The 25,195-nt window shown below is 41.9% G+C and overlaps 1 protein-coding gene across 4 annotated transcripts in view; it reads right to left on the reverse strand.

The window, feature by feature from the left end:
- Window positions 1–24,873, reverse strand: part of RNF19A (ring finger protein 19A, RBR E3 ubiquitin protein ligase) — a 43,429-nt gene extending 18,556 nt beyond the window's left edge. Inside the window, exons 1-3 of one of the 4 annotated variants that reach the window (XM_010709178.3) lie at window positions 24,699–24,873; window positions 6,360–6,478; window positions 448–1,192 (exon numbers count right to left, since the gene is read on the reverse strand). In XM_010709178.3, the coding sequence (XP_010707480.1) occupies window positions 448–1,064 (617 nt within the window). In that variant the 5' untranslated portion in view covers window positions 1,065–1,192; window positions 6,360–6,478; window positions 24,699–24,873. Of the gene's footprint in view, window positions 1–447; window positions 1,193–6,359; window positions 6,479–8,593; window positions 8,752–24,698 lie in introns of those variants that run through there. The other 3 variants (XM_010709179.3, XM_003205214.4, XM_031552898.1) reach the window with 3 other exon arrangements.
- Between the last annotated feature and the right edge of the window lie 322 nt (window positions 24,874–25,195).

The following is a 25,195-nucleotide window of genomic DNA, read 5'->3' on the forward strand; positions in this document are numbered from 1 at the left end:
AAAAACAGAACAGAAATACCCTGTTTTCTTTTCTAAGAAAAATCCAAACAAATGGACTAAGTCAAAACTACAGCCACCTGGTTGTCAACATTTTTTAGTCAGAGCTTTGTGCCCTTACCTTAACAGCACACCTGAAGTTTTTCCCTGCAGAAATACACAGCATCCACCTACCAGTGCATTTCATTACATTACTGAAATTCTCTCTGTGCAGAAAAAAGGAATACTGCACGAGATAAAACTGAGAGCTGGGGGGGCAGGGGGAGGAGAGAGACACGATGACTGTGGTGGGTTTATTTGTTGTCTTTTTAAAAATGAAAATTCTATTTGCCACCCACTCACACAACACAACGAAATACTACAGAAAGCAATTCACTTTTCAAAAAGCGTAATGCTATGCGTGTTATCCATTTATGCTGTCACTTTTTGCAGACACTGAGGAAAACATACCCGCAGTCTGGAGCTGGGCACCACCTACAATCAGGATCAGCAACTAGCCATCGCCTAAGCATAAACTCTTCGTATTTTTCCATCAAGATGTCATCATTCAGTATCAAACGGATATCGTGAGGATTGAACCGTTCGGAGCACTCCGGACAGCTGATGTTAACTCTGCTCTCAGAAATTTCTATCCGGAGATACTGACGCAAGCAATCCACACAAGATCTATGGTGACAAGTCATTATCTCCGGGAACCTGTCCTTGGAGTGCCGCAAAAGGCACAAGGGGCATTCCATGAAGTCTCCGCTTGGCTTGCCGCTAGAGGTTGTTCCATTGTCGGAAGAGGTACACGTGGAGAAAATAGAGTTCTTGTCTGTACACATTTCTGAATGAATGCTTTCAATGCTTGCAATTCCATCAACACCTCCATTCAGATCCCTAGACTTGCGTTTTGTGTCTTTTTTTCTCCGAAAAAGAGAGCCCAAGGAAATTCTTCTTTTCTTTGGTGCCTTTTTGACAGAAGGCAAACTCACAGAGGAAGCCGAAGACTGGAGGTCCCGATCAGAGCCCATTTGCCGATGTAAACTCATGTCTAGATCACTCATCAGAAGTGGGTTAAATCTCATATACAAACCTAATCATTTTTAAGGATCAAAACAGAGTCAGAAGTCCTAATATTATGTAATCCAGTATAGAAGTCATGCAGAAAATTCACACGTATCTTTGTTTGCAGCAAATTCTTCAAAGGAATCTCCTACATTAGGAGAGAAAAAAGAAGAGAGAGATTAGAAGAACATCACTTTTGGATCTGAAAGATCCTGACGCTCTAATGGCCTGTTATTCATATTAGTACAATCTTCTCACCCAGTATTTCTTTCTGTCTGCTTTTTCTACCCATTACATCCTTCCCATCTTAAGGAGTCTGAAAATTCCCTGGGGGCAAGGAACATCTTTATTCTTAAGCGGTGCTGAGAAGGCAACTTTACTCCCCTGCTCTCTAGGGATGTGCATGCATGTGTATAGAAATAACCATAATCCCAGGTGACAATTAAGTAAATGTATAACCAGTTCTTACATAACGCACGCTAACAAGCCGATAAGCATTGGAAACTTTGTTTCCTCTACTTTACATGTGATCAGGTCACGTATAAGGTTAAATAAAACAAACAAAGAATTTCTGTGTGCTTTGAATTCACTTAGACAATCAACAGAAAACAAGTCACTGTGGCTAAACAACTTATGATATTCTCAAATCCTAAGGGTTTGCAGAGAAGCACGCAGATGCATATTTAGATGTAAAGCACCTGAATATTTCAGGAAACAGAGCTGCAGAGTGACAGCCAATGCTGCTTTGCCATTCAATTTCCATACTGCAATTCAAGCAAAGACCAGAGTTAAGGTGATGACATTTGAATTTTTCATGATATTTAAAGTAAAAACCAAAACTTAAGAAAAAAAAAAAACGAATTCCCAGCACACAGTCAGCTAATCTCCCTGTACAAGGCAAGGAACTGTTGATGGAACTGCTCCAAGGAAAGAGGCAGAAAGATGTTCTCCCATTTTCCTAACAGAGGAGACCTTCTACAACAAGTAGCAGATCAGTTCCAACCAAAACCACCAACTTGCACAAATATGCAAGTATTGCCACTTCTTGGTAGCTTCATTGTACAAGAGGAATTCTTGGCATTGTAACAAAAGAAAGCTATTTCTCACTGAACATCAGCAGTGTGTGTCTGGATGCTGCACCTGATGGCACCACTTTTCTCCTCGGCACTTCCCATCTTATGCCCCTGGAAGGAGCGTTGTGGGTTTCCATGATTTCACTTCAGTATGACAGAATCAGACACCGGATGCTGTGTGTTGCACACCTGAGCCCTAACCCCAGGATGACTGAGCCAAGACACTAGAAGCAGCAATCTCCTTCCCTCCCCACCCCACCCAGAGAACGCACAGAAAAGGCTCCCAGGCAGCCCCTAGCCACTGCAGCCATGCATAGCCAGACTGCTTTAGACCACTTTTAGACCTAGGTCAGACAGTCGGGATGGTCATACTCATGCCGCCTCTCTGGGCAGCTGTACAGTACAGGAGTGCTACTCACTCAGGTGTCAGAATTTCAAAGAAAAGCACAACAACACATACACTTGTTAAAAGGGAAGTCTTGTATTGCAGGTCACTCAGTCTTTTTTTTTTTTTTAATTTTTCCTTTTTAAGATTAAAAAAAAGCCACTGTGTTCATGAAAATCTCTGTGGAACACTATCAAAAAAAAATTCTTATTTTTATTCCCAGGGTCTATCTAAAATAAAGCCAGTTTCAGGAACATAACAATGTTCTCTTAGGAGGGGAATGTTTATCAGCCTAAAATCTAGCCAAAAGGAACCCCAGGACAGCCGAGGCTGGCAGGGCCCTCTGTGCCTCTCTGTCCCACCTCTGCTCCAGCAGGCACACCCAGAGCAGGGGGCCCAGGCCCATGGCCAGGCAGCTTCTGAACATCCCCAAGGAGGAGACCCCACAGTCTTCCTGGAAGTCTCCTTCCCAGAGAGTGGGCCTCCTCTTCTCCAGACTGAACAATCCCAGTTCTCTCAGCCACTACCCGTAAGACTTGTGCTCCAGACCCTTCACAACTTCACTGCCCTTCTCTGGACACACTCCAAGACCCCAATGTCCTTCCTGTAGTGAGAGGTCCTGCTGGCTGTGCTATTTCTGGTACAAGCCAGGATGCCATTGGCCTTCTTGGCCACCCAGGCACACCGCTTGCTCATTTTCAAACAGCTATCAACTAACACCCCCAGATCCTTTTCCTATATGCAGCTTTCCAGCCACTCTGTGACCAAAGTGCAGAACCCTACGCTTGGTCTTGTTGAACTGAGGCAATTGGCCTCGGCTCAGTGATCCAGCCTGTCCAGATACCTCTGTAGTGCCTTTCTACCCGTAGATCAATGCTTTCTCCCCACTTGGTATCATCTGCAAACTCACTGAGGGTACACTCAATTCCCTCATCCAAATCATCAATAAAGATATTAAATAGGACCGGCCCCAATACTGACCCCAAGGAGCAAACACTAGTGACTAGAGTCACCAGCACCACCACTCTCTAAGCCCAGCCATCCAGTCACTTTTATATCCACAGAAGTGTACACCTGTTTAAGCCACAACCTGCCAGCTTCTGCAGGAGTATGCTGAGGGAGACAGATTCAAAGGCTTTACTGAAGTATAGGTAGACTACATCCACAGCCTTTCCCTCATCCACCAGCTGAGTCACCTTCTCACAGAAGGAGATGAGGTTGATCAAGAGGGACCTGCCTTTCACGAACCCATGCTGTCTAGATCGTCCCACACATGCTATCAAATTGAACTCAAGATGATCCTCGCTGGGATCATCTGGTGACAGCGTTCCCCACTACATCCAATAAAGTGGAAGATCCTACTTTTTGCCCACTTCCTGTTGCCTTTAAGGCTTCCTTCTTGAGGAACCTCCAGCTTTCCTGGTCCCCTCTGCACTTCAGGACTGTTTCACAAGGGACTCCTCCCAGCCAATGTCCAAAACTGCCCAAAGGGATAAAAGGGAATAATTTTTTGTATAGAATATTGACATTATATCATAGATACTTTTGTATGTATTATCAGTTTGCAGTTGGTAGGTAGTGTCTGAAATATACTAAAGACACACAAATCATAGCCTAATGCTTTTGATAAATTCCGTTTGTATGTCTAGAAGAGCACAAATACACTTAAAAGCATGATTGTAACTACGTTATAACTACTTAGTACTGTGCTGGTACTACCAGGACAGTGGAAAATAACATCCTCATCAAGCCAGGAGAATCCATGAAGGACAGTAACAGAAATCAAAGCATTTATTTCAAGCAAGATGGTGGTGTTTGCTTTTTTTTTTTTCCTTAACCAAAGTAGGAAAAAAACAGAGTAACCCAACCAAGTCTATAACTATGACCATTCCCCCCTTCTTTTCTCTGGGGAGGAAAAAATGCATATTTTAGCCATCTTTGTTAGTTCCAAAATATGTACAAAAATCAAGAAATAGCAGTTCTGGTGGTTAAACAGATGTTCATTTTTATTTTTATTTTTTAAATACACGGATTCTCCCATGCTCTAAAGAAACCACTAAGTCCTACAGTTCTCTTTGCATAGAGAGATCCAATAAGCAGTCTCTCATGCTCTTCTAAAGAAGGCTGAAATTCTGTCAGGACTACTGAACAGAGAAGCTGCCAGATACTTTGAGACAAGCATCAATTACTCTCTAGATTCAAGTGCACAAGGTTAGTTGAAAAATCCATATTCTTCCCTATGCAGTAATTTTGGATTGTCATTTTTAGTAGCATTTGAAGATGACTGCTGAAAAGACATGGCAAATGATTTATTACAGAGAAAAATGAAGACAAATCTTACAATACTAATTACAATCAGAGCTGAACGGAAGCACAAAAGCCTTGCTGGTGTAATATGGAGCCCTCGACAACTCTCATGCTGTCCAACCCAACACAGCATCTGCATATTTTTGCTGACAGAAGAAAGAAAAGTATTTCATTCTGTACAGCAGGAGAACACAATGCCTGCATTATTCCAGTAACAACGAGCCCATACGGAATAGATATGCTGTGTGAAAAGTCGAGTTGTGAAATCAAAAGATTTCAAAGGAGCTGAGATGCTCAATTAGAATGACAGCTATCAGTAATCTGACTCTGAGCAGCAGCATTCATTCCAAATTTTGTGCCACTCTTTCTGACCTGGATACACAAGCACTTAGTATGGGAAAGAGATTAACAAGCACTCAACTCCTAGAAATATAAGTTCACCACTGTCTTCAACACTTCCTCAAAACACATAACAGATCACATAAAAACATGTTTCTGGCTTCCTGCCATGCCTAAAACCCTACCACAAATCAAGATTCTAGCAGTTCTTTGTGTTCCTCTCATGCCATAGACCACCACAAGTCAACTTCCCACAGCACAAAAACACTTAATTCAAAGATTTCCATAAGTACAAATGACGCTTATTGACATAACTCGTTTATAGACATAACTCAGCACTTATTTTCTGCATGTTCCTTCAGTTGCGTTTCCTGAATAGGTTTCCCCAGCAAACTACCTCCACTTATACCCAATTTATTCCCTTTTATAGCTCTTGTTGGCCACGCTGTCTTAAGTAAATGCTATTGCTAACCATATAATGAGGGAAGAGGGAAAGGAAATGAGAAAATCTTACAAATTAAGTTTTCTACTTTGAGATGACTGAAAAATGTCTTCTAGTATGGCTCTCTGCAATGTAACTTTAGCACCTCACCAATTTTAAAATTTCTTGAGAAATGGTCTAAGACAACCAAGTTTAATCCTATTGAATTTGCAAGAAGAGAGCAATAAAGTCCTAATTCCACAGGCTAATTATTTGCAGAAGACTACCATTCTGTCCCTAACTCCTTCAAACACAGAGACAGCAGCTTAGCCTGTTGCCTGCTCTTCACACACACAACCTGGCACAGCAATCACAAAGAAGGCATTCCCAGCCAGCTGTACATGCAGCTTTGCAACATGACAGCAGGTTTAAACGTTGATGTAAGAAAACAGAAAAGACCACAAATATAGCTGCAGCTATGTGATCACTAAAATCCTTAAGTACTGCCTTATGTCACTGGTGCTTAAATTACAGATTTTGACTTTTCCTGTTGCATCCTTTATCCTATGCATCTGTTCCTCCTGGCGATTTAACCAACCATCAACTTGGTGTTGGTATATTGAAAGTTGAATGCTATTTATTGATCAAACTTAACAAATAACAGCTTCCTTTAACACCTGTAACACCCAACACCCACATTCTCCTGCTCTCTGCGAGATGTACTCCCCCAGCCAGCAGACAGCTTTAGCAAAAAAGCCCAGAAATCAAAGTTTACCCACAGACAACGTACCTACAGATGTGACGCTTGCTTCTGCCTCCCTCTTCTAATGAACATCTCCTGTTGCAATCTCTCTGTATCCTGGAATTTCTAGTTTACGATGTTCTATATGTACAAAGATCTGTAAACATCTAAAGAAATCATCAGAAAAACACACCGTCATTTTTGTTTACTCCACAGTGTAAGAACTGTAAAAATAAAACAGAGTAAGAAGTAAAACGTATGCAAAAGCTTAAGCTACTAAGTTAGAAGCCAATGCACAGGATTTTTAAATATCAATCAAGTTTATAGCTCTAACAGGCATTCTTTACACATCAATTCATTCCATAGTAGTTTTTAAACTGAGAAGAAAAAAAGAGCACTTTGTCTCGTGACTTCTAGAAGAATACACCCTACTGCCTTTGAACAGGTTCACTCAAAGTTTGGCAGCATGGAGAATTAATACAGACTGAGGTATACCCTTCAAAGATCTTAACAGTTCAATTGTTTTCTCAACAATTCCAGTGTTTTCCCTCAAAAACTACAACAATTAGTGACATATTCGCCATTCAATGTTTACAAGATTATAAAGATATTTAATTTCAGTTTGCAGGTTTTTTCGGGATGCCTTTTAACTCTGATTTCTAATACAAGGTAAAATTAAGGAGTTTCATTATTTGGATTAAACTAATAAGATCGTTCAATCTAAGTTAACAGATTTGTATAAAAAAAAAATCTCAAGCTTTGAGAAAGTTCCCAGATCTGGAGAAAAAAAACCCTGTGCTTACCAAACACTTACAGTGATGTATTACAGTATGCCAGGATATAAAATGCAAAGTCAAAGTGACCTAAATAATTCATTCACCTCACACTGAGCTGCATAAGACTATTTTAAGTGTATACTAATGTAAATTTTCCTTCATTGTGGTTTTCTCTTTTTCAGAAAGAGGGTACCAGAATAGCAAGCTTACATTTTACAAAACTGATCTGAGCAGAAAGTAACTGTGATCTTTCAGACACTTGTGCAGGAAGATACTTCCACATTCATGCCCCCCTCCACACACACACATGCTTCGCTTCAGACAGAGACCAGACCACTCCTTAAGTTACCAGAGCTCCTATTACCAGTAGACCTTTTTCAAAGTGCACATTACTTCATTATTTAGTTAATTAGGCTCTCACTTCTCTATATCTATGGCAGATTCACTGATGGATGCATGGAAGCCATTTCTCAGAAAAGAGACTCCCAGATTCACATTTGTTCAAAAGACAAGTTTGTCAAAATCTTTAGAAATGTCAAGACAAGTCTCAAAAGTTACATATCAACTTTAAACAAACAGAACCATTTCAGTAAAGTAAGTTCTGCTTTTAAGCACTGTTCCAGGCACTTCCCAACTCCACTTTCGTGTTTGCCGCAATTGGAGGCGCCAACAAGATGACGGCCACATCCCTCTCAGCACAGCACTGACGAGCAGAACAGGGGGCAGCCCTTATTTCTGCACTGCTGGGAAGGGAGAGCCTCTCAGAATAGAGGCTTGACACAAGCAAAGTGAGAAATCTCCCAGGAGGAAAAGGATTTGCTCTAACATGTGGAAATCATACGATCAAGGTTGCAAAAGATCTGCAAGATCATCCACTCCAACTATCCACCTACCACCAACATTTTCTCACTAAGCCATGTCTCTCAGTACAGCATCTAAACATGTCTTGAATACCTCCAGGGATGGTGACTCAGCCACCTCCTTGGGCAGCCCGTTCCAAAATTTCTTTAACACACAGTCAATTGGCTTTATAAATCTTCTAATGATTAGGACAGGCTTGGAAAAAAACCAACATTTTGTTAAAATTAAACGAAAGTATATTTATGAGACACTAAAAGCAGGCGGAAGGCCAGCACTGCTCCCAGGTGACACGCAGCATTTCTTTTCAGCTGTTAACCTACACCTCAGCTGGGTGATCACTGAAGCAGAACAAGAGCTCTGTTTGTAAATACCTTTCAACAAACATTAAAAAGAAACACTGTGGTTTCTCTTATCAACTTCAAGTCTAAAGCATTACTTCAAATCCCAAATCATACTATAAAAGAATTTTGGTTTACACAGCTACAATTATACATTACTTAATATGAATAGCACTTGTGCAGCAGAGATCTCCTAAAACCCTAAACGCTGCATGGTAATCATCGTCACCTCACAGTTTACTTTGATTACAGTTCATTTTTCTTTACAATCTCGTGTCAATTATATGGAAATGTTATTTTCACTTACAGAACAAAGCCACGATTGTTCCTAAGACAGTGAAGCACGCAGACAGCAGACCCACTTGGGCTCAGAGCCTGGGACAGTCCTTCTGACCAGCCACTCAAGTCAAGAGACTGACAGGGATTAAAATACACACAGTCCTGCAGAGCACCTGCTGCAGAATTGACAAAAGTTAACTGATACATCATGTTCTGCTTTAAAACTCACACTGGTACGTAGCACATGACCAACCAATCCTAACAGTGGAAAAGCCTTCAGTATTTAGACTTCTTCCTTAGAACTGACTGCGCAACACATCCCGTATCATATGTCTGTGACAGCTGCTGCTAGGAAAGGAAGTCCTGCAAGCTGCTCAGCTCACTCTGGAAGTCAGAATGACGCTCGCTGCCAGTGCCGACATGACCACTCCCTTACCCTTGTGGAGAGCAGTTACACAGAAGAACAAGTAGTTCATGGGCCTCCCCAAAGCCTGACTGTTTTGGGGCTCTGTGATGCTTTTTGATCACTGTCCTTTCAAACTCCAGAAAAACACTCCGCAATCAGGCACAAGCAGCTTAGAGGAGAAGCATCTTTTCCTCTACAATTCAGACGCCCACTAAAAGATTTCTTCTGCACAGATGCACATTATAAGCAAGGTCAGTCATGGTAATGCAGAGGTCTTCTAAGGGCCCACTACGTACAGTTGATGACAAATGCAATAGGATTCCTTAAATAATATATACTCTAATTTTCCAAACCAGCAGCATTACTTCTGGATCCGTCAAGCACAATGGCTGACAGAAACCAAAAGCTCAGCAGTGAGACTTGGCTCTATTTATGAACCTCCCAGCCTACATCTGTAGCAGGGAAGACTAACAGGATCAATTTTTTCTTATCTACCTGAGCAGAGCAGCCTTAGCCCAACCATGCTCTCTTACTGCAATGACAAAAAGAAGCTGATCCTATGCACTATGGTGCTACTGTAAGCAAATGTACACCAAATTCAGCCAACTCAAACCAATCTTGGAAACCCTAGAGGGGAAAAGAAAAGAAAAAAGAAAAAAAGAGGGGAGAAAAACAAAACTTCACCAGAAGTATTTTATTGTTTTAACCATTAAAATCCTCATACAGACACAATGCTTTCTTGCATAGATGCTGGCAATTTTTTTAATTTGTGCTATGATGGGCATGTATTTTCACTTCCGTGGAGTGATTTGTTTATATATATAGACGCTGAAGTCATGCTCTAAAACATCTGGCTGGCAGGCAGTCTGGAAAGTGGAAGCAACACTGAGGGATTAAAAACTGCCCAAGCTGCCGACGCACCAAAAAGGGGTTTTAATCCAACTGCGTTAATGCTTTCATTTTAACTTGGTACTCATTCTGTCCATCAAGCCAGTAAGAAAGTTGGCCTGTGGGAGCAAATCCTTTTGAAAAAGGATGGACAAATGACTGTCTGCCATGCCTGGGACAACAACAACTACAACAACAACTACAACAACAACTACAACAACCCAGAACAAACACCAAAATACCAGAAAACAATTGCAACAACAATGAAAAAAACACAGAATTAAAAAAAAACCCTCAAAACCACTTAAAAACCAAACTCTCACCCTAAAAGAATATACTGTAAATTCTGCTTTTAAATTCTTAATCATCTTTAGGTGCAATCAACACAGAAGAGCTAGGGAACTTCATTTTAAATTCCTCCTTCTGAGAATGCTCATAAGGTATTAACAGACCCAGATACCTCCATCCATGCAGTGTTAAGAAAAATATAAATGAAACAAAAGAAATGATCAGCAACATCAAAATAATCCCCAATCACGTTTACTTTGCTCAGAACAAAAACTCAATGCTGGATTTTTTTTAAGCTCTGCATATAGTCCAAAGCAATTATTCCCCACTTTGGGTTTTGCTCTTTAAACTTCTACTGGGATTTACTTTCTGCCTTGGGATTTACTTCAGCTGCTTTTTATTCTAAATTACATACTGCAAAACAACTAGAATGAATACTCAGAGAAGTGAAACAGTAACAGAATGTTTAGTTCTGCAAGTATTACCAACACTGCAAGTGGAAACCATTGCAACACTTCTGAGAGCTTAGGTCATTTTTACACAAAAACTGCTTCAAAATGAAAATAACTCAGACTTCTGCAAACCTCCAGAATACATAGACGTAATTTCAGGCCTGTAATCATGCCTGCTCAGACAGCAATGGCCACACATCAAATTCTGAGACATTTTCGTTTTCAAGTAATCTTCAGAGCATGTCCTACTCTAAAAACAAAGTAACGCGTACCCCGCTGTAAGGCAGGACAAATATCACAGCAGCAGGATCTAAAACCAAGAGCAGGAGTTCCAGAGAAGCCTGGACAGCTTCTGCTCCGCATACCACACTGCAGAGATGGCAGCCAGGGTACAGAAGAGGTAACAGATCTCAGGTCCTGGCTCCAATTTAATATTCAATCTGGCAGCAGCAGACAGGAGTTTGTCTGGCACTGAAGCAAGGCATTAGTGAACAGCTGACCAACAGACAGCATCTTCCAGCGCCCTTCTGAGTTGTCTCTGGCAGACCTAACACCTATTTTCAGGGTGGGGAAGAAAAAGAAAAAAAATACCATCTTGAAATATCTTTGCCTCAAAATAAGAAGCACTGGAAAGTATTCAGGCATGATTTCCAGCTCTCCAGTGCTATTTTACCCATTATTATTAGCAAAATGGATACACAGATAACACGTATAACATACTTAAAACTAACTTTAAAAGGAAATGAGGTTAAAGGTCTTGAACTCTCTCTGAGACCAAGCCAGGTGTGCTGCCTCACCATGGCATGGATCCGAACTGGGTCACAGATCCTGCAAGGCAGTGGGATAGCTCACCGCAACTTAAGATGCTGTGACTGAAGTGCACCTCAACTTGACAACAGCTTCTGCACATGGTTCCATCTGATCAAAGGCTCTGTAAAAAGCAATTATTCATTGTGATAAACATAATTCAGCAGGAGACTCAGAAATACAGGATACTCTACTATTAAATGTGGAGGGTGGTGGCCCTGCAGGTGGTTTGGAACTTGATGATCCTCGAGGTCCCTTCCAACCCGAGCCATTCTATGATACAATTCTATGAAGAACCTGGAGACCTGAATGAACAACCCATGGTAGCCATGCCAGCAACAGCAGGTCCACAGCAAAGGCAGGAACTATGACTTCTTAACTCTGCTGTGGCTGATGCCATAACACTGCAATCTGTCAGACAGCATCCCTGCACTAGCACAGCTAGCCACTTCACTCAAGAAGTGAAATCAGTGCACAAACTGGAGCAATGCACCCAATGCCACTGCTGCCTGGCATAGGGATTCACCAAGCCAGTACACAAACATTAGCTACAAAAGTCCTGTGCGGATGGATTTAGTTCAGTGACAACTCTAGTTAAACTGTGCCATCTTAAAAACAGACCAAGACCAAACCAGAACAAACAACTTAGAGAGACAAAAACAAAGACAGGGAAAGGTCCTCGCCAGGGAAACAAAAATAATCCCTCCTGCCAGGAACACTGCTTTGAGCTTCCAGACAGGAAACACTCCCTGCCTCCAGAAAAACCATTGGCGTCAGGAAGCGGTAGAAGTACCACGGAACTTATCGCACAGCCTAACCTAATGCAGGGAGAAATGGGAACAGCACCGAGGGACAGCAAAGACAAAACAGCCAGCCATAACACACACAGACCTCTGCTTACCAATAGATGAGGTAAAAAGTTCAACCTTACCATGTTATTTTGGGGACAAGTATGGAAAGGTTTCTTCCAGCCCCACCGAGATGAAATCAGTTAGAAAGAGATTGGACTGAAAAGATAGAGCCTGATCAGCACAGATGGAACAAGACAAGGGGAATGATCCAGAATTACAGACTCCACAGGCATTACAAATAGTGCAAATGCTAGTTCAAAAGCACAAAGGAAGAAAAAGCTGAATAGTGGCCATCAGAAGGACATCTGATGCTGCACCTATATTGGAAATACAGTACGTGCCAACAGGAGAAGCTATTCTGCCAGCACAGTTATACTACCTACAACATCACACACTATGCCAAAAAAACAGGCTGTGTCAGCATGCAGCAGGATTTAGCCTGGCTGATGCGAGTTTTTCCAAATATTTTTCCACTGACAGCAGAGCAGCGTAACCATAATGCAGACCCGGGGCTAAGCAGACTTCCTTTATGCAGAACTCCACTGCTTGAAACAGCTAGAAGTGTTAGTCGAAGGGCACCCACTCAGCTTCAAAGGCTCTTGTGAAACCTCCTTGGTCCTCAGTGCCTCATTAATGACCATTAAGGGAGAGCAACAAGGAGATGGTGAATCTCTGCAGCACTCCCACACAGCACAGGTCTGCATGCCAACAACGTCATGGCTCGTGCAGAGCTAATGCCACCAGCAGAAGTCCTAGCTTTCTGTAGCATCAGGAAATTGTATCATGCCGCTTAAACTAAAACACTCAAAGGCTGTGCTTAACACATTTAATATTAGGATATAAGGTCAGAAAAAATGTACAGGACCCTCTCATAATTTTCCTTCGATGGTAGAGGAGTGCAGCTGCAACATTCTGTGAGCAACATTCTGCTGGAAAGGAGAGTAAGGGTGGGTCATGGCATACCTGCACTGCTCTGTTCACACCATTCCTAGAATTAGCAAGCTACATACCTATGGCCCAGCCCCACTTCTGAAAGACAGTTTCCTGTCTCTATGTTTCTGAGGGGGTTCACCCCCAACTCCCCCCCCCTACATGCAGCCTCACACCTTCCTTCCAGCAGCTCTGTCAGCACAACCGCTTGGCTGTTACCTTCCTCTTCACACAGCACCATCCTAAAGAGCTTTTCCCCAGCAGTTGTGGAAGCATCACTGGACAGGTCCCTTTGCGTGACACAGCACCCATTTCAAACAATTACAAGTAATAAAAAAAAAATAAAAATGAAGCAAGCACAATACAATTCCTAGAAAAACTGCTGTGTTTATTTTCTCCGTTACTGAAAACGGCTTCAACGCTAATTATAACTTCCAACTGTGCTATTTCAGGTTCTGAGGTAAAGGCAGGCTTTGTGGTTTTCAAACAGTAATGCTGGTTCATGTCTTCAACTCAGTACGGTATTTAGTAAGCCTTAAAAACAAAACAAAATCTGAAGTCAGATTTAAAAGCTTCCTAGATCACAGAAACAACTGATCTGGTGAACCGAATTAGTGCAGAACACGCTGCCTCGGGCCAAGACTGCTAGTTAACCTGAACTTGAGCTGAAGTCCTCATGTGTCGGGATGAATTTTTCTTGAAAAGACAAAGTAAACTGTTTGTAAAAGCTCCAACAGCTCTTGTTTATTTATTTATTTATTTATTTTTATATCAGCTGCAGTCCTCCTGCTCAGTTGGAGTTTGTCACACTGACACCCCGTCCTGCTCTGATCGCCTCACGCACAGCTCTCCTAAACTGCCTGCAACCAGACACATCTCAGACAAAACAAGTAGCTCACGCTGAACCTAACACACAGGCTTTGGTATTATTTCTATGCCAGATATACTTGTTTAACCGGCAGTAACAAAGCCAGTCCTCTGCTTATCTTGAAAATAAAATACTGCTTTCTCTGGAAGATCATGAACCCACAGAGTGCCTTTAAGCCCCCGCCTTCTTCCTACTTCCAAGTTAATCATTGTGAATTTCAAATTACAGATGTTTTTTCTTGCTTAAAAACCTCTAGTTTAGTTTTAACATTGGGAGAAACCCTCAAGCAACGCACTTAGTTTGCTCCTGAAAAACATCCTCTCTCTGAACACCAGAGAGCTGTTAAAACCAAACCCAGCTAAGTAACTGAAAGCAGCATCCTGCACACCAACTGTGTCAGGCACAAATATTTATAAAATAACCTGAGATGCCTGTAATAAATGGGGAAATTCAGTCGACAGGTACATTTTCTACACACAGAAGACAGAGTGCAGATCAGGCTACAACTGGCACTCACATTGATTTATCCCCCCTGCAAACTGCTTCGGTTCCAACAAGCCATCGCCCACGACGAACGAGGTGACTGAATGTGCGCAATGCAAAACCTCGCCCCAGCTCTGCTGACGTCAGCCCTTCCTCGCCAGCAGATGCTCTGGCAGGCGTTACACACACAGCATGACAGGGACTTCACGCAGATTCCCCTGTCTGCAGACAAATGCAGCAGAGCAGGAAGAGCGGGAGGACAGATTCTGATTGTCAGACGGAGGCTCGGCCACACGGAGCCTCCCAGTGCAGCTGATTTATTTGCTAGGATACAGGTAAACTGCGCACCAGGCAGAGCCAAGAGGAGGACAGAGCAGTGTAGGCAAGTGCTGAGAAGGTGGTAGAGCAGTGGCACATCCCTATCCTCGCACCAACCATGGACACAGCGAGGCCCCACCAGCACACCCCATCAACCAGCCATGCAGCCTGCCCTGGGCAGGAGGGGGACAGGACAACCTTTGTCTTCTCATCTATCTCCAAACACAAAGCAGATGCCTCAAGAAAGAAACAGATATCTGAATTATTCTGAGAGTCAAATCCAACAGCCGGAACACACCACAGCTCCCTTATGATGGAGGGAGGGCTTCCTGAAGCAGCTGGCAGATGCTGCTGTCCCGATGGTGGTCACAGAACACTCCGTGCTGGCTGCTTGGGGAACACACAGCAACCCTGTAAGATCTCAGATCTGAACTCAAACACCTCCTCTATTCCCTCAGCATTTTACAGCTACCAGGGGTCACCCCTGCTCCAGTCCAACACCAGAAATGTTTTTAATTTCTCCTTCAAAGGTATGCACTGGCTCCAAACGAGCTGTGTGCAGACACCAAGGCACGCTCACCAAAAGCTGATATGCCAGGTCTATAGGTGAAAAGGCACCCAGCCACCCCTTAAGGACTCACAAGTCATCCTCCCACACAACTCCCAGCTGCCCACACGCATTTACAGTAAACAGCCCCTTCCTCTGCTGCCAGCACTTCTGCCTGAGGTGGTGCCACATCAACCTGGGAAATCCCAACAGAAGGCTGCAACAGCCGACACAGATTTAAAATGCGATTTTTACAAACCTGCACGCAAGCAACATTCAAGGATAGCAACATTTCACTTCACAGCTCCTGGGAGAAAAATGAGTGCCTAACAGAGAAACCAGACAAACCAGAGAGAATGTAGACATTCAAATGAAAACCAAACCCAAAGAGCTTCAAGTTTCACATTCACAATGGGCAAAGTTTAACTTCCAGATAACCCAGTGACATTATCAAACAGCACCCACCGTTATCAGGAGTTCTCTAAGAGCCTCCAATTCCAACACGGTGGACTGTGATCTGGACAAACCTGTGATTGTGTTCACCATCTCCCAGCAAGACCAGATCAATGACCAAAAAGACCAGTGCACTGGGAAACTATGCCAGAGGTTTTTAACAAATTCCAGTTAGCGCAGCAGGAGCCCTTCCCCTCAGCTGCAAGGAGTTCTGCACAGGTATGAACTCAGGCTCTGATCCCAAGCCAGCCCTTCCCACTGTCTGTTGAAACAAATTCAACAAATGTGGTGTAAATTTTGGAGGTGGACAGCAGGGAAACAGCCAGAGAAAACAAATTATACAAATGAACCGAGTTTCAAGAATGGAGTATCACCATCAGCTTGATTCTTCAGGCAGCACAGAGCTGCCTCCAGCAAAGGTGAAACATCTGTGCAAGAGATTCATTTTCCCCAGGCCTGCTCTGAAATGCAGGAGGAGACTTCCATGGAATGAGTAAGTATCCTTGATAGCTGTTCTGCATTCAGCCTAAAACGTGCTTCTCTAACCTCGCTACGCTGCGAGATGCATGCGGTTTCCTTGCTACAGCATGAGACCAAAATGAATCATGTGCTGTAACTGCGCCAGTACAGAGAATAACACGGTTGCTGTTACTGAAAACTGGAAGTCCTCTGCAAAAACTCCATTTGCACATCTGTTTCCACTGTACAAAGCAAGGATTAATTCATTTTTCAGCGAGTCTGAAACTCAGTAATCTCACCTAAGAAATGAGGCCTACAAAATGCACAAAAGTTCTAACAGTTTAGAAGTGAGATATTCTAATCATAATGCAACGTAAGTTATTAAAGTACTAATTCTTATGACCTAATACTTATTTAGAAGTTTCAGGTCTGCTGACTGAAAGTGTTTAAACACGGAACTGAAGGGAGATAAATGATTCCTTACCATTTAGAATTGCACACAGCAATAGATTGGCTCTGCTGCAAACTTTTGGCCTGAAGAATCCTCTGGCAGATCACCTCATAGCTACCACAGCAGTATTACTGTGAGAGCTGTGCAATGGAATTTAAGCATGCACAAAGCCAAGACAAATTCAAAAGTATTAAAATAGGTGGAGAATATGAATAATAAACACAAACTAGAATAATGATGTTACAAACCAACTCCGCTATCAGTCACAAGACCACCTCCAAAAGGAACTGTTCTGTCTCACATCACAGGACTCCCATTATTTACTCATACTAAGCAAGCTTTAACTCAAACTGAAACATACACAGAGCGAAGCCTTTTTACATAACTGGTCAGGCTGACGTTCCATGCTAAGAAGATAGCAGCTACATTCAGAAAGATATGACTGTTTAAGTATACGCTTTCATGTAATCGGAGTAGTTTGTATCTGCCCACACTTCCCCATTAGAGCTTACAGCTGCTTCAGTTCTGTTTGTGGCTTTTCAACAGAACAGAAACACGTGCCAGCAACAACCAGCAAGTTTCTAAGATTTAACTGCCTGGATACAATCTGGCTCCCTCCCATTTAACACCCTCCAAGAGTCACCTACTCACCTCCAGAAACACAATCCATGAGAGCTCTGCTGCTGACACATAGGAGGGCAGAAAGAAAAGAAAGAAGAAATATGAAATGGGCGGAGTGAAAGATACACTACCAGTGAAGTCATAATTCTGCATAACAGGCACATTGGTTGAAATACTGTTTACTCACCCATCTCACCTCACCAATGATACTGCAGCACACAAATGACCGGGAGGAGGAAATGGGACCAATTATTCTCAAGACAGTAGGAAAAAAAAATGTGAAAGTTTTTAAAAGTTGCCTTTTTCTCCATTATATATGCAATTATTTTAGACCAGGCTGAGAGACTTAAGCAGCATTTTCTACTTCTTCCTCACACCTGGCTCAATAACAAAGAAGTAAATTAATGCACAACTGTGGATCAAGTCCGTTTTTCAGCAGCACAACACCTATACCTCCCACCTTATCCTCCTGCCTTACCAGCAGCTTTTCCAATTTGCTTTAATTTGTCTAGTATATCTATCCTAGAACATCAAGAGGAAACCTTTTCCATTCAGATTCCATTATTTCCCATAAGGTGTTTAACTGTGCTACAGAAGAGCCTGACACAGCCATGCCCTATGTGGCAGCACAGGAAGGCCATCATTATCACATCACAAGTGATGTAAGAAAGAATCTTAAAGTTTTTCTACCCTCCAGAATGCCCTCGTCCTTACAAATACATTACCTGCTTCTGACACAGTGCCATCTCACACACTGCGAAGATGTGCACACAAAGCTGCACAAAATTGTTAAGGAGATGCTCAACATCACACACGTGAGTACTCAAAAATTCAAGGTAGAGCAATGAAAGTGATCCATAAACATAATATCCACCATCCCTTGTCCACCCACTGGTTGTGTCACAGATGCACTGCAGCACAATACAAGCGCTGGACCAATCTCGGCTCGTATAAAGGCTGGAGACGAGTATCCGATGCTTGCTCCACTTCTGGGTCATCCCCACTGCCAGGACTGCTTGAGGCAGATGTGTGCACTAATTGAGGCCAGCTGCTTCCTACACCAGCAGCTGGCTGCTTCCTGCAAGGACATGGTACAGTCACAAAACCATGTGCACCAACTCTGGTAGGAGAGGCTGGAAGACCACCATTGTTAGGATGTATTCAGTGCTCTAGCAGCCATCTGCCAGACCTTAGGGAGAAGGGCACCAAGGCTGACAGAAGTGTCCTAACTTCTGGGTCTGGCTGCTGAGCTGCCCAAAGGATCGCACAGGCAGACTGATCTTTCTGGAGCTGGCCTCACTCCATGGATGCCTCATTCTTCATCTTCTTAACAAATGAGGCCCCATACCTTACATGTTGTACGTCTTTTTGGTTTACAACAACGTTATACAACACTGAATTCACAAATACCATACAAGTCTGTAAGATATTTTTAACCTAACTAATGGCTTTAAAAATATTAAAACAAAGTCTTTGGAGCGCTCTTGTGAAATCTTCATAGTAATTTTTGCAACAGAAAACTATTTCTCCTAATTTGCAAACCGAGAAACAGATACTAAGGCCAAAATTGCCATCTGAAAAAAGACACTGCAGGATGCTCAAGCTGTAGGGCTGCTTTGTGTCCTCATTGAACAATATACAATCAAAGATTCTGCTAAGCACTGGCAGTAGTAGCTATTTGCAAAACTGCTCCTTAATGTCTAGAGACAGGTACAAAGAAAAACAAACACTCAGAAGACTACAGGGGCCTTGCCCAAAACACCATGTATACACTCTACAAGTGAGGCTACCACAGACTTCTCGTCCTACCATTTTCTACCTTAAGTTTATCCCCAGCAATCTTCAAAAAAGGGAGCTGTTTTCTATAAATATTTAAAAGTCAGCAATACCTTTTTCTGTGGCTAGAGCATAAAAATGTTCTCTTATATTCATTTTATACAATTTAGTAATGCGCAAACACTAAAAGAGAAGACTTAACTGGCATTAGCTAGAATTAGCTTCTCTTTGAGACTTCCATCCCCATATCACATTTGATTAATACTGGCCAATGAGTTTCTAAAGACAAAAACAAATCTCTAAGAATATCTTCCCTGAAAAGGACTACAGTATGCTGCAGCATTGCTCATACTAGGGGCCATGGGGAAGAGAACACAGGGAACCATGACATAAATCCATGCTCCCACAGAAACCAGCACCAGCTGGTAGCTTAGAGGGCTATCCAGGGCTAAGCCTCACTGAGCCTTGCCAGCCCTCCTCCTCCAGCAACCAAACCCACACAAGGCTGGGCTGGTCCAGATGTTGGTCAGGACAACTTAGCAGGGTTTAAAGACAATACCTGTGAGCAAATCTTCCCTCCAGTCCATTTTCTTCTGTTGAAAAAGGCCAGTTGTACGTGAGACATTTAGAAATTTAGGTGCCATACCAACCACTCAAAAGAAAATGCTCAAAACAATTTCCTAAAAATCTGCTGATGGAATTAAGACAGAGGCTTCTTTTTAGAAAGAGATAGCCACGTCTGCTCCAGAACACAGACTGTATCACTTCAGCAGAGCAGCTGCAAGGGATTATATTCTTAAGCATTAAGAACCTCAGAAACAACATTTGGGCACTTACTTTTTTTGTTTGTATCCAGGTTGAGCCACAAAAAAAAGATTTCAGATAAATTATTTTTTCACTGAAATCAAATAAAAAAATCTGAAAGCCTGCCCTTGCAACGTGAAATATTAACCAAACTTCATCACAGGAAATACTGATAGTCACAAATATTGTATACACAGAGCTATAACCTCCTAAAAAGACGAACTCTTTGTTGCTTATCTCATGGCAGCAGCCCTAGTCAAAAAGACAACCTACCAAGACAACTTCCATTACGGTATGCACTTTGCACACATGTAGGTATGGTTTTCCCTGTGCAGTTTACAGAACACAAAGCATTAAGAGAACAGAACATCACACCTCCTATGCAGACTGGGGCTGATGTACCGTGCCTTGCTCAACTCCCACAGAGGCAGAGGGGACCATACCATATCTCAGTTAGTCTGGAGGTCATACCCACTGCCAGCCTCTTCCTCTAAGCACTGAGCATTAGAACCATATAATCATTAAGGTTGGAAAAGATCACTACGATAATCTAGTCCAACTGTCAAACCATCACCACCACACCCACAAAACCACATCCCTCAGTGCCACACCTACATGTCTCTTGAACACCTCCAGAGATGGTGACTCCACCACATCCCTGGGCAGCACATCCCAGTACTTGGCCACCTTTTATGAGAATAAACTCTTCCTAATATCCAATCTGACTTTTTCCTGGCACAACTTGAGGCCATCACCTCTCACCTTAAACCCACAGCAAGTTTTCAATGTGTTCTCAACTGCCTGAACTCTAGATATGCAGCACACCAGTTCTCTCTCTCATCACCATGGCCATCTTTAAAAACATTTATAAATCCCATTACTGTTTGGAGCAGAAATAAAGCATGTTTTTTCCTTCCTCAAACTTATCCCCATAGTCTCTTTCAAATACCCACATACCACACCAGTACTTTATGTAATAATACTAAATATATATATGTAATAATACTAATAATACTAAAGTATTATGCTTTTCTTTTTTAATCAACTGCTAATTTTACAATATAATGTTTTCCATGCGACTGACGTTGCTGAAGAGAGAACTCTGATGTTTTTCTTTGCTCAGCAGAAGGCCAAGGTCTGGCAGCCTGGGGGGGGAGGAAGAGGGGCATTCCAAGCCATCCGAGAGCATGCCTATCCCACCCTTTGAGAAGCCACACAGCGAGGAAGACAAATAGTTGATGACAAAGTGCAAGGGCAATTCTGAAATACCTAACACTTCAGTACCAGCTTCATAGAATGTAACAGAAAACTGCAGATACTTCTGGACAGAAGTTATCTTCAGTTAAGCATCTGATATAACCCTACCTACACAGAAATGTTCACTATGGAAAGTATTTAGAAGAGTGAAGGCCTTGCTTTTGCTTCTCCTTGGAGTAGTAATCTTCTTTAACCAAGAAAGGAAACCACATACATGACAAAGCCTTCTACATTATCCAACTAATACAAGTTTGAAAAAGGTTTAAATACTAGACTGCTGTAATCCCAAATTTAATTAAAAAGCCATTTCAGCAATTACTTCATTTGATTATGTTTTCTAAAAGAAACTGCAAACTTCCATCTGTCTGCTAATTCATGAATTTGTGAATTAGAACATAAACTACAGCATCATGAAAAATACTCTGTCTAAAGTGTCTTTATCTTTCCCAGGCATTTTCTTGGAAGGAATGGGATTTAGCTTTCATGTATGATATACTCTTTCACTATATCTTTAATATATATTGCATTTTTTAAAAAAATCTATTTTATTCAAGCATTACAAATCTTTTAACAGAATTTTAATACATACCAGGTATCAGTAACCATGAAAAAAGTCCACTGTCATTTGAATACCCATCTGCTGTCCTGACTCCCATCACACTACACAGAACACTGGATTTCACCAGGACAGCGTCTGCAGAGCACACCAGGCTCCTCAGTGGAGATGAAGGGTGCAGGAAATCCTCCATTGTGCCCATGCCATAAGCCTAAACTCCCGTAAGACTACTTTCAAGCACAAAACTAAGCTAACCTCCCTGCCAGTATGATCTAGCATCTTCTGATCATTAACCTTCTGTATTATTATTCATATAAATATCAAATCTCACTGCTGTGAAACCTCAACAGCTTCTATGGTAATGAGCCCAGAAGTCTAATGAAATACGGCTTGAAAAAAACACTGACTTTGAAGGAGTAATTTAATTTTATTCCAATCTTACTAACTCCTTGTTCCTACATAATTAAAAAAAAAACAAAAAAAACAAGCCATCATGACTTGCAACTTACTCCCCCCCTCACCCATATCTGAGCAGAACTGCCACCTATAGACACTGGAACCTTGGGGCAGCCAGGGAAGGAAACACATGACCAGGGACCAACAGGGAAGAACTGCATCAACCTCCGCACCACTTACAGCCATACACAATCACTTGTCATACAGTGAATTACATATTTCCTAGGTTTACAGACAAACAGTTGAAGGATACTTGTTTCTGCTTTTGTCAGTACATTAGCAGAAAAACAGGAAATGAATCAGACTGAAATAATAAACCTTGAAAAGAAACACGATTCAGTTTTTTGGTCTTACACAAGAAGAACTTTTTTTATTTTAAATGATAGAAACTTAGACAATTTGATCTGTTGTATGATCATTTTAATAGATTGTACCAGAGCAGTAGAAAACAAATGAGAGTTTCTTCCTTTGCTATGGCACAGGACAAATATCTTTGAGTTTCTGCTGTATCACAGTTTCAGGTAGATACCGAACAAATGAAATTTAAGCGGTCCCTATGTAAGCACACAGACTGAGAGAACATTAGCCAAGATAAGAGAAGACAGGTGGGCTGCCAAATGAGCCTCGGTGCCAAAACACAGTGAGCCCTCATTTACTCCCCAGCTCAGCCACACAGCAGGCTGTATTTGAAACAGCTCTAGGCCTCTGTTTTATAGACTTGCAGTTGATGCTGCATTTACATTCCTCTAGAACTTCCACTATTTGTTCCAAATGTAGTCAGCTTTCCCCTGGATAAAGTCTCACCATTGCCTAACAGGTTAAGACATTAAGACTTGGCTCTTCACAAGTTACTGCTCCAAAAGCCTTCATGTCATTTGAATGTATTATATTTAAATGAAGTATCACAATAAAAAGCCTAAGATGTTGAGGCTGCTCTCCTCACATCACAAGGAGAATAAGCATGATTAATCTGATCATAATGCAGCATCAAGAATCAAATCTATTTCCATATCAGCAGCTAGAATAATTATTTTTATCCTTTGAAATATTTGATGAATCCATATTTACTGTTCATAATATTCTAACATACAAATAAATGTTATTTAAGAATGTAAATGTTATTGAAGGAACTCGCGAGTAACAGAACAAAACTCAGGTAGCACTGTGCTCTGCATACAGACTGTAACAGCCAAGGACTTCAATGACTGAGGAACCCAATAGACAGCAATAACAGACACCTAAATGGCAGCAGCACCAAGCACTGCCATTCCCTATCACAGTGATCTAAATCACAAAGGAGGCTTTACAACTGCAGCCAAGATACTATGGTATTTTTTTTCTTTTACATATAGATTAACAAGTTTTTGGTTTATTTTAGTTCAAGAAAATTTTACTATCACTTCTTGCTACAAAGACAGTTCCATCAAAAGAATAAAGCAGATTTTGATCTTCCTGAGTTAAATTATTCTGTTTAAATCATAAAGCTGCATCTGTTCAATATAAAACAGAATTAAGACAACAAGGGTTGCAAAAGCAGGAAAAGATGTAACTCTGCCTACAGAACATCTTAATACTGCTACATTCACTGGAAAGAAACAAACCTACTAAACTCAGGCATCAGTTGAGTTCTCGGGAGCTTAAATTAAAAAGGAAAGGTGAAAAGGGGGCATGATTGGCAAGACCAATATTACTCCTATGATATAGCCTTTCTACAACTAGTTCTGGGAGGAAAGCAAGGGTTTTCACTTCTGCATAAGCAAAATGTGCAGTTTTTACTGTCACTCCTATCTCAATTTCAAGCTATCCAAGACTTCTGGTAAAATCTGTTTTTCCCCTAAGCCCAAAGGATAGCTGAACTCTTCAAGAAGAGGCCAGAAGTTCCCATCTTCTGGGTCCTCTCTTAGACATACAAGGCTCCATTCCTCTACTTGCTTTTTTTTGCCCTTCACGCTGTAATGACTGTTCCCCAATATCTTCATCTCATTCTTCTACTAATTTCTGTTTCCCAATGACTAACCAGTCGATTCAGGAATGAATGACAACAGCAACAAACATTAACTTCAAGTTCTGAAATTACTTCCCAGTGCTATCACAAAATCCTCTCTTCCCTGAGGACCATTTATTCCAACCTCTCCGTCTCTTAAATAAGAGAAGGAGGAAAGACAAAAAGCAGAGATACCAAATATAGAAAAAGCCTTTCCACATAAAGAAAAAGCAAAAATGGTAACAGCAGTCAGAAGCCAGGTTATTTCAACACAGGATGTCACAGGACATTGACAGCTAATTGCACAGTACAATACAGAGGAAGAACAGAGCCAGGCCAGAACCCCAACTACATCACAGTGTGATCACTTGAATTTCAACTTTGGACTAACCTACTTTTCCTCATGACAACCAGAAGTAGCCCACAAGGAGAAAAATAAAACTGTGTCCAGCCCAGGTATGGCTTTTGTACTACTTACAAGTCTTTCAGCATGCTGAAATCGTATTTTCCTCTTTAGTCAAGCATCACTAGACTGGTGGTGAAATCCCCCCAGAGCAGGCTGGATGGCTTCAGCTGAAGCTGACACTTGTTAGAGCGATTCCATCCCAGACTTCCAAGCTTTCACAGACACCTGCAGGGGTCGGAAGGGAAAGAGCCTGCTCAGCTAGAGCATTCCTCCTGCCTTTGTTTGAAAGGTGGAAGGGAAATCCACCTTCTTGTCACGCACACGATAGACTGGCTGCGCGCGCACACACACACACCAGGATACAGTAGGGGTATTCTGGTACTCTTCACATTATTAAGAACATTATGACAGCACTCATTACCCAGCTAAGCACAGGCACACCCGTGACCACGCTTCAGCACGCAGGCAAGTTCCCTTTCTGTTCCTTTACAGCGCAGGGTGAAATAACTCCCTGCTGTCCCCACAACTTCCTCTGGTTACATGAATATCTGAAATAGCCCAAAGCAAGA

The sequence above is a fragment of the Meleagris gallopavo genome, chromosome 3 (genome assembly GCF_000146605.3).
Source record: "Meleagris gallopavo isolate NT-WF06-2002-E0010 breed Aviagen turkey brand Nicholas breeding stock chromosome 3, Turkey_5.1, whole genome shotgun sequence".
Classification (NCBI taxonomy): domain Eukaryota; kingdom Metazoa; phylum Chordata; class Aves; order Galliformes; family Phasianidae; genus Meleagris; species Meleagris gallopavo.